General features: G+C 36.7%; 1 protein-coding gene across 2 annotated transcripts in view; it reads left to right on the top strand.

Moving 5' to 3' along the window:
- Positions 1-14,154, top strand: part of LIN7A (lin-7 homolog A, crumbs cell polarity complex component) — a 144,432-nt gene that overhangs the window by 94,946 nt on the left and 35,332 nt on the right. For both annotated transcript variants that reach the window (XM_033118335.1, XM_033118336.1), the window contains exons 3-4: positions 9,198-9,269; positions 11,580-11,789. In XM_033118335.1, the coding sequence (XP_032974226.1) occupies positions 9,198-9,269; positions 11,580-11,789 (282 nt within the window). The remainder of the gene's footprint in view (positions 1-9,197; positions 9,270-11,579; positions 11,790-14,154) is intronic.

Raw genomic sequence — 14,154 nt, 5'->3', positions numbered from 1 at the left:
GACTGGGGTGAGGTGATATCTCATTGTGGTTTTTATTTGCATTTCTCTGATGGTTAGTGAGGTTGAGCATTTTTTCATCTGTCTGTTTGCCATCTGCATGTCCTTTTTAGAAAAATGTCTCTTCATGTCCTCTGCCCATTTTCTAATTGGGTTGTTTGTTTTTCTGGAGTTGAGTTGAGTGAGTTTTTTATAAATTTGTAATATTAACCCCTTATCAGATATGTATGTCATTGGCAAATATCTTTTCCCATTCAGTAGGATCCCTTTTTGTTTTATTGATGGTTTCCTTTGCTGTGAAAAAACTTTCTAGTTTGATGTAATCCCACATGTTTATTTTTTCTCTTACTTCCCTTGTGTGAGGGGATATATCAGTAAAAATCTTACTCCAGGTAATGTCTATGAAGTTTCTTCCTATATTTTCTTTTAGGAATTTTATGGTTTCAGGTCTTACATTTAAGTCTTTAAGCCATTTTGAATTTATTTTTGTATATGAGGATTTGTTGAGGGTGATAGCGGCTTCGTAAAAAGTGTTTGGGAGCCTTCCCTCCTTCTGGATTTTTTGGAAGAGCTTGAGGAGAGTAGGTGATAATTCTTTTTTGAACGTTTTGTAAAATTCACCTGTAAAGCCATCTGGTCCAGGCTTTTGTTTGTTGGGAGATTGTTGATTACTGATTCAATTTCCGTGGTGGTAATCAGTCTATTCAGGTTTTCTGTTTCTTCTTGAGTTAGCCTTAGAAGGTTGAACGCCTCTAGAAAATTGTCCATTCCTTCCAGATTGTCAAATTTGTTGGCATATAGTTGCTCATAGTAATTTCTTAAAATTTTTTGCATTTCTGTGGTGTCCGTTGTCACTTCCCCTCTTTCATTTCTGATTTTATTAATTTGGGTCCTCTCTCTCTTTTTTTTAATGAGTCTGGCTAAAGGTTTGTCAATTTTGTTTATCTTCTCTAAGAACCAACTCTTGGATTCATTGATCTTTTGTGTTATTTTTCTGGTTTCTATTTCATTTATTTCCGCTCTGATCTTTATTATCTCCTTCCCTGTACTCCCTTTGGGCTTATTTTGCTGTTCTTTTTCCAGATCCCTTAAGTATGAAGATAAACTGTTGATTAGTGATTTTTCTTGTTTCTTTAGGTAGGTCTGCAATGCTATGAATTTCCCTCTTAGGACTGCTTTCGTGGCATCCCACAGATTTTGGGTCGTCGTGTTTTTATTTTCGTTTGTCTTAAGATATCTTTTGATTTCTTCCTTGATCTCCTGGTTGACCCATTCATTATTTAGTAACATGTTATTCAGCCTCCATGAATTGGTGTGTCTTCCAGCTTTTTTCCTGTAGTTCATTTCTAATTTCATGGCACTGTGGTCAGAGAAGACAATTGGTATGATTTCAATTTTCTTAAATTTATCAAGATTTGTTTTGTGGCCTAACATATGGTCTATCTTGGAAAATGTTCCATGTGCGCTTGAGAAGAATGTGTATTCTGCAGCTTTCTGGTGAAATGCTCTGAAAATATCGATTAAATCCAAGTGGTCCAGTGTGTCATTTAAGGCTGTTGTTTCCATATTGATTTTCTGTCTGGAAGATCTGTCCCTTGTTGTCAGAGGTGTGTTGAAATCCCCTACTATGATAGTGTTACTGTTAATCTCTGTCTTTATGTCAGTCAATATCTGTTTTATATATTTAGGTGCTCCTATGTTGGGTGCATAGTTGTTTACTAGGGTTATGTCCTCTTGTAGGATCAATCCCTTTATTATTATATAGTGCCCATCTTTGTCTTTTAATATGTCCTTCATTTTAAAGTCTATTTTGTGAAATACAAGTATTGCAACTCCAGCTTTTTTCTCATTTCCATTTGCATGAAATATCTTACTCCAACCCTTCACTTTCAGCCTGTGTGTGTCTTTTGATCTGAGGTGACTCTTGTATACAGCATATACAAGGGTCTTGCTTTCTTATCCACTCAGCCACCCTATGTCTCTTGATTGGAGCATTTAATCTGTTTACATTTAAAGTGATTATTGATAGGTACATAGTTATTGCCATTTTTAAATTTGTAGTTAGATTGTTTTCATCTTTCTTCTATTTACAGAAGTCCTTTTTAGTATTTCTTGCAATGCTGGCTTGGTGGTAATAAATTCCTTTAGACTTATTCTTTTCTGGGAAGCTCTTTATCTCTCCATCAACTTTAAATGATAGCCTTGCTGGATAAAGCAATATAGGTTGTAGGCCTTTGTTTTCCATCACTTTGAGTATCTCCTGCCACTCCCTCCTGGCCTTCAATGTTTCTGTAGAAAAGTCATTTGATAGTCTTATGGGAATTCCCTTGTATGTAACCCTCTGTCTTTCTTTTGCTGCTTTTAGGATTCTCTCTTTGTCTTTAACCTTTGCCATTTTAACTATAATGTGTCTTGGTGTTTTGCCATTTTAACTATAATGTGTCTTGGTGTTTTGCCATTTTAACTATAATGTGTCTTGGTGTGGACCTGTTTGGGTTTATCCTGGTTGGAACTCTCTGTACTTCCTGGGCTTGTATGTTGGTTTCCTTCATCAGGTTAGGGAAGTTTTTGGACATTATTACTTCAAATATGTTCTCAATCCCTTGCTTCCTCTCTTCACCTTCTGGTATTCCTATGATGCACATGTTGTTGCGCTTGATGTTATCCCAGAGGTCTCTTAAACCATCTTCATTGTTTTTTATTCTTTTTGCTTTCTGTTGTTCTGTTTGGGTGATCTCTGCTAACTTGTCTTCTAAGTCGCTGATTTGATCCTCTGCTTCATCTAACCTGCTGTTAATTCCTTCAAGTGAGTTCTTTATTTCAGTAGTTGTGTTCTTTAGTTCTAACTGGTTGTTCATTATGATTTCTACGCCCTTCTTTATGTCGTCTCGAAGCTCCTTAAACATTCTTATCATCAGTGTTCTGAACTCTGTCTCTGATAGGTTGGTTACCTCTGTTTCATTTGGTTCCATTTCTGGAGGTTTCTTCTGTTCTTTTATTTGGGACATGTTTCTTTGTTTCCCCATTCTGGCTGACTCTCTGTGTTTGCTTCGATGTATTAGGTAGATCCCCTAGAGTTCTTAGTTCTTGCTGGGTTATCTTATGTAGTATGTGTCCTTTATATTTGACTTACACCACTTCCTTCTTCTCCTCTGCGTGTGCTCCAAAGGTGACTCTTGTGTTGTGTATATTGTCCTGTTATAGAAGATCTTCAATTGCTTTTTGCTTGTGAGTAGGTGGGGTTAACTCCTAGGCTGACTAGTTGTGAGACTTGGCTCTGCCCACCACAGGGTGTCCTTCTGCGTGAGGGTTGACCACTTAAATGTGGTTTGGCCTCTATGGGCTATTGTGCCTGTAGAGAATTCCCTCTGGGTGTGTCATTTGTAAGTCAAACCCTGTAGTACTCTGGTTTGGTCTGGAGTTGGCCTCTGGGTGTGTTGAATCTTGTGCCTCTTAAGCTGGGCCCTGGTAGGGCAATTTCAGAACAAAGCAAATCACCAAGCTCAATAACAACAAAGAAAAAATCAAATACATTCACATGTAAAAACAACCTACAACCCACACTCAACACAGGCAAAGATAATCAAAGATATAAAGATAAAACCAAAAAAAAGCAGCGCCAGTCTTGGCTTAAGCCCACCAAGTAATCTCCAGGTTGTCCTCTGCTGTACCAAAGAGTCCTCTGTGTATTGTGCAGGCAGAGCCGGTCACCTGGTGCCCAGAGTGACGTTGGGACTGCAGATTTAGATGCGTGGGGCTGAGGGGTCTGGATGGTAGTTTCTATAAAGTCAGTGCAGTTTCTGCCTTTGCCTGCACATATGCGCACTGAGAGTAGCACCACCAGCCCTGTGTCCAGTTCTCCTAAGTCTTAGGGCACTTCTTCCGTGTGTGTGTGTGTGTGTGTGTGTGTGTGTGTGTGTGTGTGTGGCGGGCAGGAGTTTTCTGAGCTGCTGAAAGCCCAGAGCTGCGCCTACTGCCTACTGCTGATCCCTGGGAGTGCCTCCGCAGTTGCAATTGCCCTGCCCTAGGCAGGCCAGAAAGGGTGGGGGCTGGGGATGAAGGGGTCTCTTCTCTCCTAGCCCAGCAAAAGTCACACTCTTCCCAGGCCTCTTCCCTGGGTCAGAGCTGCATGCCAGTCTTCCCAGAGCCTGAGCCGTACGGCTCCTTTGTAATCTGACACTACTCCTCAATTCAGGGGCCAGTTTAAGTCTCTGGAAGGGCGGGGGTAGGATTGGAAGAGTTGGGGGAGGCGCCCAGGTATGGAGTTTGTGTCCTTTGTCTGATCTAGGGCCCAACTGGAGGTCTCAACGGAGGTTATTGCTTCAAATGATGGATATGCTTCCCCCTCAGCGGGAGAGATCAGCTGTGGGACGCAGGGAAAGCGCCCACCTCCTGGCTTTTGTGTTCTCTGTTCTGTCCTGGGATCCCCTGAGTCTCTGCAGGTGCGGATTCCATCCGCGTCTCCACAGACAAAGGTGCAGGCCACGTCCCCACAGCCGCAGATGCGGACCACGTCTCCACTCTGCTCCCTTCCCTCTTCCCCTGATCGCTCAATTTGCCCACCTTCAAGTAATCATTGCACGAGTCTCTTAGCTGTTCTGTGTGATGAGCAGAGAGTCCTTTGATGCGTTATAGATGTCCCGTTTCTGATAACTGGAGGAGAACTCAAAAAGTGCGCCCCTCTGCTGCCATTCCTATGATGTCACTTAGAGTATGGCCTTTTTCACTTAGTAACATGCATTTGAAATTCATTTACATTGTTGCAAATATGAGTAGTTTGTTCCTTTTTATTGCCTAGCAGTATTCTATTGTAGGGATGCACATTGATTTGATCATTCATTCACAGTTGAAGGCTGTTGGAGTTGTTTCCAGTTTGTGGCTATTATTTTAAAAAGCTGCTATAAGTGTTTGCATCCCATTTTTGTATGAATATACATTTGTATTTATCTTGGGTAAATATGTGTAGCTAGAAGTTGATGAGTTAATCTTATAGTAAGTTTAGATTTAACTGTATAGAAAACTGTTATCTTGTCTTCTCAAGTGGCTGTGGATTTTCCATTCCAACCAGTAATGTATGAGAGTTCTAGTTCTTCAACATTCTTGCCCATACTAGGTATTGTCAGTATTTTTTAAAATTTAGACATTCTGATAACTGTGTAGATGTACCTAAGTATGGTTTTAATTTTAATTTTTCTAGTGACTAATGATATTGAGTATCTTTTCATATTTGTCATCTATATATCTTCTTTGCTCTCATGTCTATTCAAATAAATACTTTACCCCATTTTTAATTGTATTGTTTTCCTATTATTGACTTTTGAGAGTTCTTTATATATTCTGAATTTGAGGCCTTTATCAGATATGTGTTTTGCCAACATTTTCTCCCAGTCAACTTGTCTTTTCATTTTAACAGTGTTTTTCAAAGAGTTAGTTTCTGCCCCTCCATTTTTTAAACTACCGTTTTAGTCTATCGTCTTTCAGTTTCTAAGCCCTCATCTTAACAAATTTGCACTAATTCCTCATGAACAAATTACAGTATATCTTTTGGAATTTGATGGGGCTAGGAGAAAATAGATGGTGAAGATAGCCTAGTTCTGCATCACATTTATTTGGATAATGTAACAATGAGGAAGTCTCTTGGCTGAAAGTAGCAAAAAATCCAACTTCCATGGCTTAAATAAATAGGACTATTTTTCTTTGTTACAAGTTGAGAGAAGAGCAGCTGCTTCTCGAGTGGGGATTCAGGAGCTCCATGTGATCAGAGCTGAAATCTATACATCATCTTGGCCTTTCTCTTTTAGTTAAAGGTTGCTGATACAGCTGATTGCATCCACACTCAGGACAAGAAGTAGAGAAGGGAAAAGAACACAACTTGTAGCAAGAGAGCAACACGTTCCCAGAACTTGGGAATTCAACAACTTCCAGTTGAATTCTCATGGGACAGAACTGGGTCATATGGCCAGGCAATGCTGGGAGGAGCAGGCTGGGTTCAGCGAGTCTACCTAGTGTTTGCCTCACACAGCGATTTTTCAGTAACATCAAAATATGAAAGGTAATAAAACTGTAAGAGCAGGAGACATAACAATCAAAATCTAGTTTTGAACTCAAGGATTTTTTCTACATTTTGCGGGCCAAGCAGCTAAATTCTGAAGGCATCCTTCCAATAGCATCTTAGGCATGCATATAAATGCAATAATAGATATATAGTAGCTATTAGAATAAGAATAATATTAGAATAAGAATAATGGGTTATGGGCTTATGAGGTCACATACTTTATCTTATTTGACTGCCTCTTGAAGATACACACCTAGTAGAAAAGTATGATGCATAGACAATAGGTAGCTTAAAGTCACATAAAAAAGGGATCCAGGACAAGAAACTCATGATATATAATTGTCTTCCCTTACCTACCTTTCTGTACCCATCAGGGTTTTCAAGATCAAGAAGAATGATTCAGTGTAAAGGTTGTACTGTGATGTTGTCTACACAGCCTGTATATGCATGTATAAACGAAAGCTCAAAGGCAAAAATCCTCTTGCACTAGAATTTTAGCTGCTTGTCTTCAACCCCATCTAAATGGGAATTCTGTTGTAAACTTGGTAAATAAATTGAAATTAAAGTGAAGCTTTGACTTCATTTGTATTTGTTTTTGTCTCAGTGATAAATTGTCCATCCAGAAAAAGTAGTCTATTTGCTTTTTAATTTAAAGAAAAGTAAAATTTGAACGGTTGATTAAAACATTTTAAAAACAGCCCTTCCATAATGAGCGCTAATGTTAATTCAGAGTTTCAGAAGCAGCCATTAATTGTTTTTCTTTCATATTTTGGCCCAGGTGCCTAACACCCTGACGAGAATGTTAGCGGAACAAATGAATAAAGGAACCTTCTGAACCAACTCACTACAATTCTATTGCCTTTACTGAGTTGACCTATAGTCGTATATTTCCAGTAGCTTGAAATACATCCTAAATATGCAAAATGCTATTGAATCTGTGAGAATTATTCAAGGTTAGGAAATTCCTGACACTAAAATGTAAGGTAAAACTGTGTACAACAGTTTCTATCAAGTATTTGACTTTCACTAGGAATTAAACCCATCTTAACCAATGGAATGTGCTTAGAAATGCTGTAGCTAAAGTTTGCCAGAAATGTGGGGACCCAAAGGATGCCGGAGGCTATAAACCCTACTGTCCCTTGTTGAAGCTCATACAACCATTTTCACATTTTCCTTTAAGAACTCTCTCAGGGTATCTGCTAAGATCCTTTAGCTTTCTATAACAACTTTCTCAAAATTTTACAAATACTTTTATAATTGTCCTCAAAAAGTAAACTAGGCAAAGATACGAGTCTATCATGTCCCTTAGGAAATGAGAGGCTAAAAAGTTTTCATAAGGTGACACAGGTAATAGAAATAGAATTAGTATCTCCAAGCTTTGACTTGACTCTGTAACCAAACCATGTCCCCTTCACTTCACTTTTGAAAATCAACTAATCAGAGTGTATTATTTTATTTCACCTATTCTTAGTACATTATAATCCTAATGGAAGATTCGAATACTGTTTCACTGTCATTTGGAGTGATGAATTTGTTGTTTTCAGAATTGTGGTATTGTACATTTACAGCCACCACTTGTATAATGGTAGGTGTCATAGGAAAGTTAGATACCTTTATTCAAAATATAAATAAAAACTTGTGACATCTGCCAGGTTTTGTTTCCACACATGCTGCCAGAAAGTAGTGGTCAGAAGCTGTCTTATTATAAGAAAGCCTGATGTGGTTGAAAGAGGAGAGATTTTGGAGGCAGTTGGGTGTGAATCTCTGTACTAAATCTGCCACTAACTAGCTGTGTGATCGTAGGCATGTCACCTTCTCCATGGCTATTTTCTCATATGTGGAATGACTGAATCATAAGCTGTGAGACTGAATGAACTCATAGATCTAAAATGCTTAGCATTACACTTGGCCTAGAATAAGTCCTCATTAAATGCACACCAGAATCATAATAATTTACTCCAAACATTATTTTTTGAACATTTCTAAGACCCTTTACTCAGTGCTATAAAGTGTGTTTTTATGGCTTATTGATTATTACATACAAGAAGAAAAGATATAGCTTGATTCCTCAGTTTAGGATTTCTCAATCTCAACACTGTTGACATTTTGGCAGATAATTCTTTGCGGTGGGGGGCTACCCTGAGCACGACAGGAGGTTTAGCACAATCCAGGCCTGTACGTACCAGTATCACTGTCCTTCTCCCCATTTGTGACAACCCAATATGTTTCCAGACATTGCCAAAAAAATGCCTCCTGGTGGGTGGGGGTGTGTGGGGATTACTACCAGTTGAGAACTACAGTCTTCAATCAATTCTTTGTAAAAAGTGCTCATCAACTTCTAGTCCTAGGAGATTCTTCCTAAAAGATCCCGGGTCAAATAAGTTGGCAAACATTTAACAATAATTAATAATAATAACACCAGTTGTACTATTGTAAGGCTCAAACTTAGGTCCGTTAGTCAGGAAAACCTGTATACTTTCTACATCATTCTGGGTCCCGATTTCACCACTATCCTTCCTATTTCATCTAAATGTTAATATGTTGATATGTTGCTCTGTGTTATTAGTTTTAAGAATCTCTTACTTTACTTGTCTTTGCTCCTGAATACTATTTGATCTGTATATCTATGAATTATGAATGTGTGTCATGAACAGCAATATACTTTTCAACTTGCAAGGAAAAGATATTGTTATCCCAGCTTTCTGGAGTATTAATTTAGAAAACTATTTTTAAAGTGTTACCTAGATTCGGGAAGTAACTACGTGTATCCTTTTATCACATATTTGACAGATAGAGCATTTATAATGGTAAAAATTTTTACCGACAAAGTAGTTTTTATAAGACTGTATGTATAATAAAAATAAATGTGAGAGTTTTTATATTTGATAAACATGGAAAGCCAAATTAAAAACTTCTGAATAAAAGTGATTGTCTTTTCTCACCAAGTCTCCCCCCGCCACACACACACACACAAAAAAAAAAAATAGGAAGGATTTTTGGCCCAAATCATCAGGATAATTGATTCAGACCTATTTCACTTTGTGATAGGAAACTTTTGTATTGCAATGAAAATTTATTGTCCTGTCTGCAGTGAAAGACAACAACCCCTTACACTTTCTTTTTTTTTTTTATGTGAACATTTTAGGTATATCAATACATGCATGAAACGATAACTGTTAATGGCTGTCCCGAATTCCGTGCCAGGGCGACAGCAAAGGTAAGGCTTCAGTAACTTTAAAAATATACTTAACCCCAGTGATCTAGTAATTGATTGTGCGCGTGTGTGTTTCAGGTATTCTCGTGTGTACACTGTAAGAGAATTTAGACATCAGTGGCAGCCCAGAGTCTAGAACCAGTACTACTTCCCAGGTAAAAATCCTAATGGAAAATTGAACGTTTCTGCTGCTTCTGTAGCTTAAGAAAGGAGAATGATTTCATCAAACTCACTAAATGTCCATTTAGCACAAGCAAATCTACTGATTCATTGTATGAAATACTGCTTGTTTTTTTTTTGACACATTCCTCTGATCCAAAAGAACCTGTTCCCTATAGCATGCAAGAAGATTTATTTGCTCAAGTCTAAAGATTTGACATTAAGCAAACTCACCTGACACCCACTGATGTAGTATTTATTCTTCCATGTATGCAGCTGAGTGGGTAACTGCTGAAAGAAGGTGACGTTAACCTAAAGGGAAGACCTGTCACCTTCTGTGGCAGTGACCACATTTGCTCTTTAAAAACTGAAATCCAGAGATTGCAGAGACCTACTGATGGAAATGTTAGAGCAATAGGATCATGAAATTATCTGGAAAATAGATAATTAGGAAATAATAGTTTTAAGCTGAAATCACTGATGCAGTCCTTATTTTACAAATGTAGAAATGTTATAATACATACACACTTGCTTTTTAAAAGCTTTTCTTTTTTTTAATAATGTATCAGAAAGAAGATCTGGTAAAAATAATCAGAATTTTCCATTTAGCTCTTTTGTATTACATCACTCCTTGTTTGGTTTCTCTCCTGATTTTTCAGTTTCCATCCTGTAACTGAACCCTGTGGATTTGTAAGGTTTTTTTTTTTTGTTTTTTTTTTAACCCAAACAAAAAGAGGGTATTATCATCATTACATCATGCTTTGCTTGTACTGAAGTGGAACACACACAGAAAAATGATCCCTACCTGGTTTAATTAAGGGGAAAGTGAATTTTATGTAGTGTTTTACCATTCTCATTTCTTATTCATGTAGAACAGCAGGATAGCAGCATAATGTTGCAATAGCACAATATTTTCTGGTTGTTTCTGGGCTGTCTGCATTGCATCCATGTCAGCCATGAAAATCTATGCATGACGACAAGGTTTGCATGAGCAAATGCATGTAGCTAAAACCAAGCCATTATTTCCATATCATTCACTATCTTTCACTAAATGCAGACAGTAGCATAATGCTAAATTGATGTGATAACGCTGTGTGTGGAAAAGAATGTACAGTAGTTGGGAATCAATATTTTTACAGTGTTGAGTAAATCACTTTATAGCAGGTATCTATCTAATCAACTGTGGTTAGAAAAGGTTAATAAAGGTGGAAAAAAAGAAGCAGGCAGAGAATCTTTTCTTGATAGAAACTACTTAAATGCTGTCATTTTATTTCCATGAGGGGTGGGAACCAATGGTAAGTTGCTTTGTTTTGTTTTGTTTTTTTACTTATTTTTTAATTAACATATGAGTTTTAAAATAAAATTATGTCCACATTGAATGATATTTTGTACTTCTCGGTATAAAACTAGAGATTACTCATTTTGCCTCCATTGCTATAGTAGTTGAGATATCAATGTTAAATGTAGGGGGGAAAGTCCTGTGCCAGATAAGAGAACCTCTCATAATAATATGGCAGGTTGATATGAAATAATAATAATCTGTTTGAATCTGTTATTTTATTGTAGCTTCCGTTTTCTTTTTGGCATCCTCAAAAGAAAAGGAAACTAAATTTGCTAAGTCAGTGGTCTGGCAATAGCAAAATTATAGATGTACTCACCAGTATATATACATCTAAGTGGTCCTCAGTGTATTGAATAAATATTGATGAACATTTATGTGCAAACATGGGGTTAGACTCTGTGTCATACAAAGAAGTGTAAGCCTCGATCTCTGCCCTTCAGGTGATCATAGTCAACATATATACGTACTAATTATAGTATCTGTACAATATGTAGGTAGTATATGGACCAAACCTATTCGAAGCCCAAGAATAGGAGGAATTTCATCTAACCGAGGTAATTGGGAAAGATTTTCATGAGAAGGAAAATTTTTATCATAATGGATAAGGTCTAGACAGCAGGAAATTGCTGCTCTGGGCTTTACCAAAGAAAAGAATCGTAGATGACTAAGTGAAGAAACCCTCTTTTGTGTGTTCTTTCTTTCACAGGAGAATGCTGTAAAAATATGAGGAGTTGCCTGATCCACCCACTGCAAAGCATATGATTAGCTTTATTTTCCTTGTTTTGTTACCAAATGACCATCTTTTCTTTCAGGCAACAGTTGCAGCTTTTGCAGCTAGTGAAGGCCACTCCCACCCTCGGGTAGTTGAACTGCCAAAGACTGATGAAGGCCTTGGTTTTAACGTGATGGGAGGAAAGGAGCAAAATTCCCCCATTTATATCTCTCGCATCATTCCTGGAGGGGTGGCTGAAAGACATGGAGGCCTCAAAAGAGGAGACCAGCTGCTATCAGTGAACGGAGTGGTATGTTCATAAAATAACCAGAGGTTTTCACCTTAAGCACATTCTTTTCTCTGCTGCTACAGAAGTCAATGTTGAAATTGTAGAACAAATCTTAATTTGGTGTCCGAAAAGCTTCCTAAGCATCGATTGGTATTAAACCTACAAAAGCAGTAATTTTATAGTTTTTATGGCTCATTTTATCTTGTTCAGGTATAAGTATGAACTAGTTGGAAAATCGTCCTAACTGGTAAAATTTACCCCATATAATTCTCTAATTGATGTTCGAAGAACATAATTTCAAGGCATTTTTTATTCAAAGTTACTATAAGCAAATATACACATTTTAAAAATAAAGATAAAATTCCTCAGTCTGTAGTTTTTTCATTCTAATTAAAAAGGAAGGACAATTTTAGTATATATAATAACATACATGGAAAAGGCTAGTGCACAGATAATTCTTTAAGCCAGGTGTAGAGCTATTGTATAATAAAAATATGTCAGCCTCCTCTACAAAAATGGTTGATTACATTATCTATTCATATATATAGAATTCTTAGTTTTCACACGAAATTAAAGTAAATTAAAATATATAACATTTTAAAGTAAAAGTAGGAACATACAATTTTTTCATAAACCCATATTCTTTTGTTACAATTACCTCCACTTGTAATAATGAGTTGCGAAAGAAATAGCTTTGTGTAAAATGAATAATCTTTCCCCATAACTACTACTTAAATAAAAAATGAATAACCTAAAACCATATACTTCAGATGTATATATAGGGACAGATCAATGATTACCTTCCTATTAATCTAAAATCTTTTCCCTAAGAACTTAAGATTTTAATAAATAAACTAGATTTGGGTATTTGTGGCCATATTGATTTCTGCTTAGAATATCTGGAATAAAATGCATTCGGAATGTAATATTTTATTGGTAACTAGGGAGTAAATTCTTCTATTTCTATCCCGCATTTTATTTCTTTTTCTTTTTAGCCTGAGTAGTAGTTTTATAGAACCCAAAACTATTCATTCAACTCTGCTGATCTCTGATGTAAATCAAAATCATCAATCCAAGAATATTTTGTATCACTTCAGTATTTCTATCTAAAATTACCATTTCATCTACTTTTCTCTATGTAACAAAGCTTTCAGATGAGCTCTTTATTGACTTTTGGATAACTTGACTTTTTCAAAGCATGTTTCAACAGATAATTTCAGAGTCAAACTTTCTAGTAGATTGCTCTAGAGCGAGGTCATGTAATTGTATCACAAAATAATCTGTGCCTCATTGTATGAATTTACAATTTTTCTGAATATATTGGGTAGATCGAAAGAAGATATAGATTTTAAAATTTGAAAACTACAAAAAGGAACCAAAAAATATATGAATAGTTATTGTAATTACATAAAGCAACAATAAAATATATGAAATCACTTTAATAGGTTGTTGACTTTTAACTATCTGTCAAGGGAGCTGAGTCTTTGTTTAACCCATACATTTGCAGGGAAGACAGCTATAGGCATTTCATAATCACTCATCCTTCCCTTGCAATGACTGTGTGACTATCTGGGAGGCTGGGGGTGGAGGTGGGGGTAGGGTGGGTATTGGAGCAATGGACTCAGACACATCAGACTTTACCACTCAGTATCTATATAATTATGAATTAATGTCCCCTAAACTTGAATTTCCTAATCTAGATAATGGGAGTAGTAACTAATCTGAAGGGGGCTGATAAAGATGAAGCTAAGGCAAAATGTCTGTTAAGAACTGTCCAGTGATATCATAATTTGGTGACACACATCTGCTAGGTAAGGTTGATTACTGAAGAAGGCTGAAGAGAGCTAGCAATCCTTCTCTGATATGGCTAATGCTATTTATGTTAAAGGTAGGTCTTAAAGCAACTTCTGCTACATATATAAGCATATTTTACCAAACATTTATTAGCAAAAAGACATTAATGGACTAATACAACTGCTTCTGTAAATTTGGTGAAATCCCAGTTCTCTGTCCATTCAGATGCTCCAATCATTACCTTGGAAAGAAGGTTCACTTGAGGCATATGAACTTTCGAGGCCAGGATTTTGTTACTCTTATATTCAGAATCATACAACCAGAAATTCTATTAAACTGACCTTTGGAAATAGGAAAGTTTAGTGATCAAACTTAGGCCATTAATTCTATGGTACTGGCTGCAAGCTTCATTATGAGTTTTTATACCCTGTTCATGTTAAGGTGGGGAATGTCTCCAAAAGTCTTTAATATTTCACATACAGTGTGATATTAATTAATTAAGTTCCATTTATCACGCTTGTTAATGAGTCACTCATTTTGCTAATGAGAACCCATTTCTGCCATATTTTTGCTATTAAGCTATGCATCATTT

The sequence above is a fragment of the Rhinolophus ferrumequinum genome, chromosome 10 (genome assembly GCF_004115265.2).
Source record: "Rhinolophus ferrumequinum isolate MPI-CBG mRhiFer1 chromosome 10, mRhiFer1_v1.p, whole genome shotgun sequence".
NCBI lineage: Eukaryota > Metazoa > Chordata > Mammalia > Chiroptera > Rhinolophidae > Rhinolophus > Rhinolophus ferrumequinum.
This window is presented reverse-complemented; position numbering and strand designations above follow the sequence as displayed.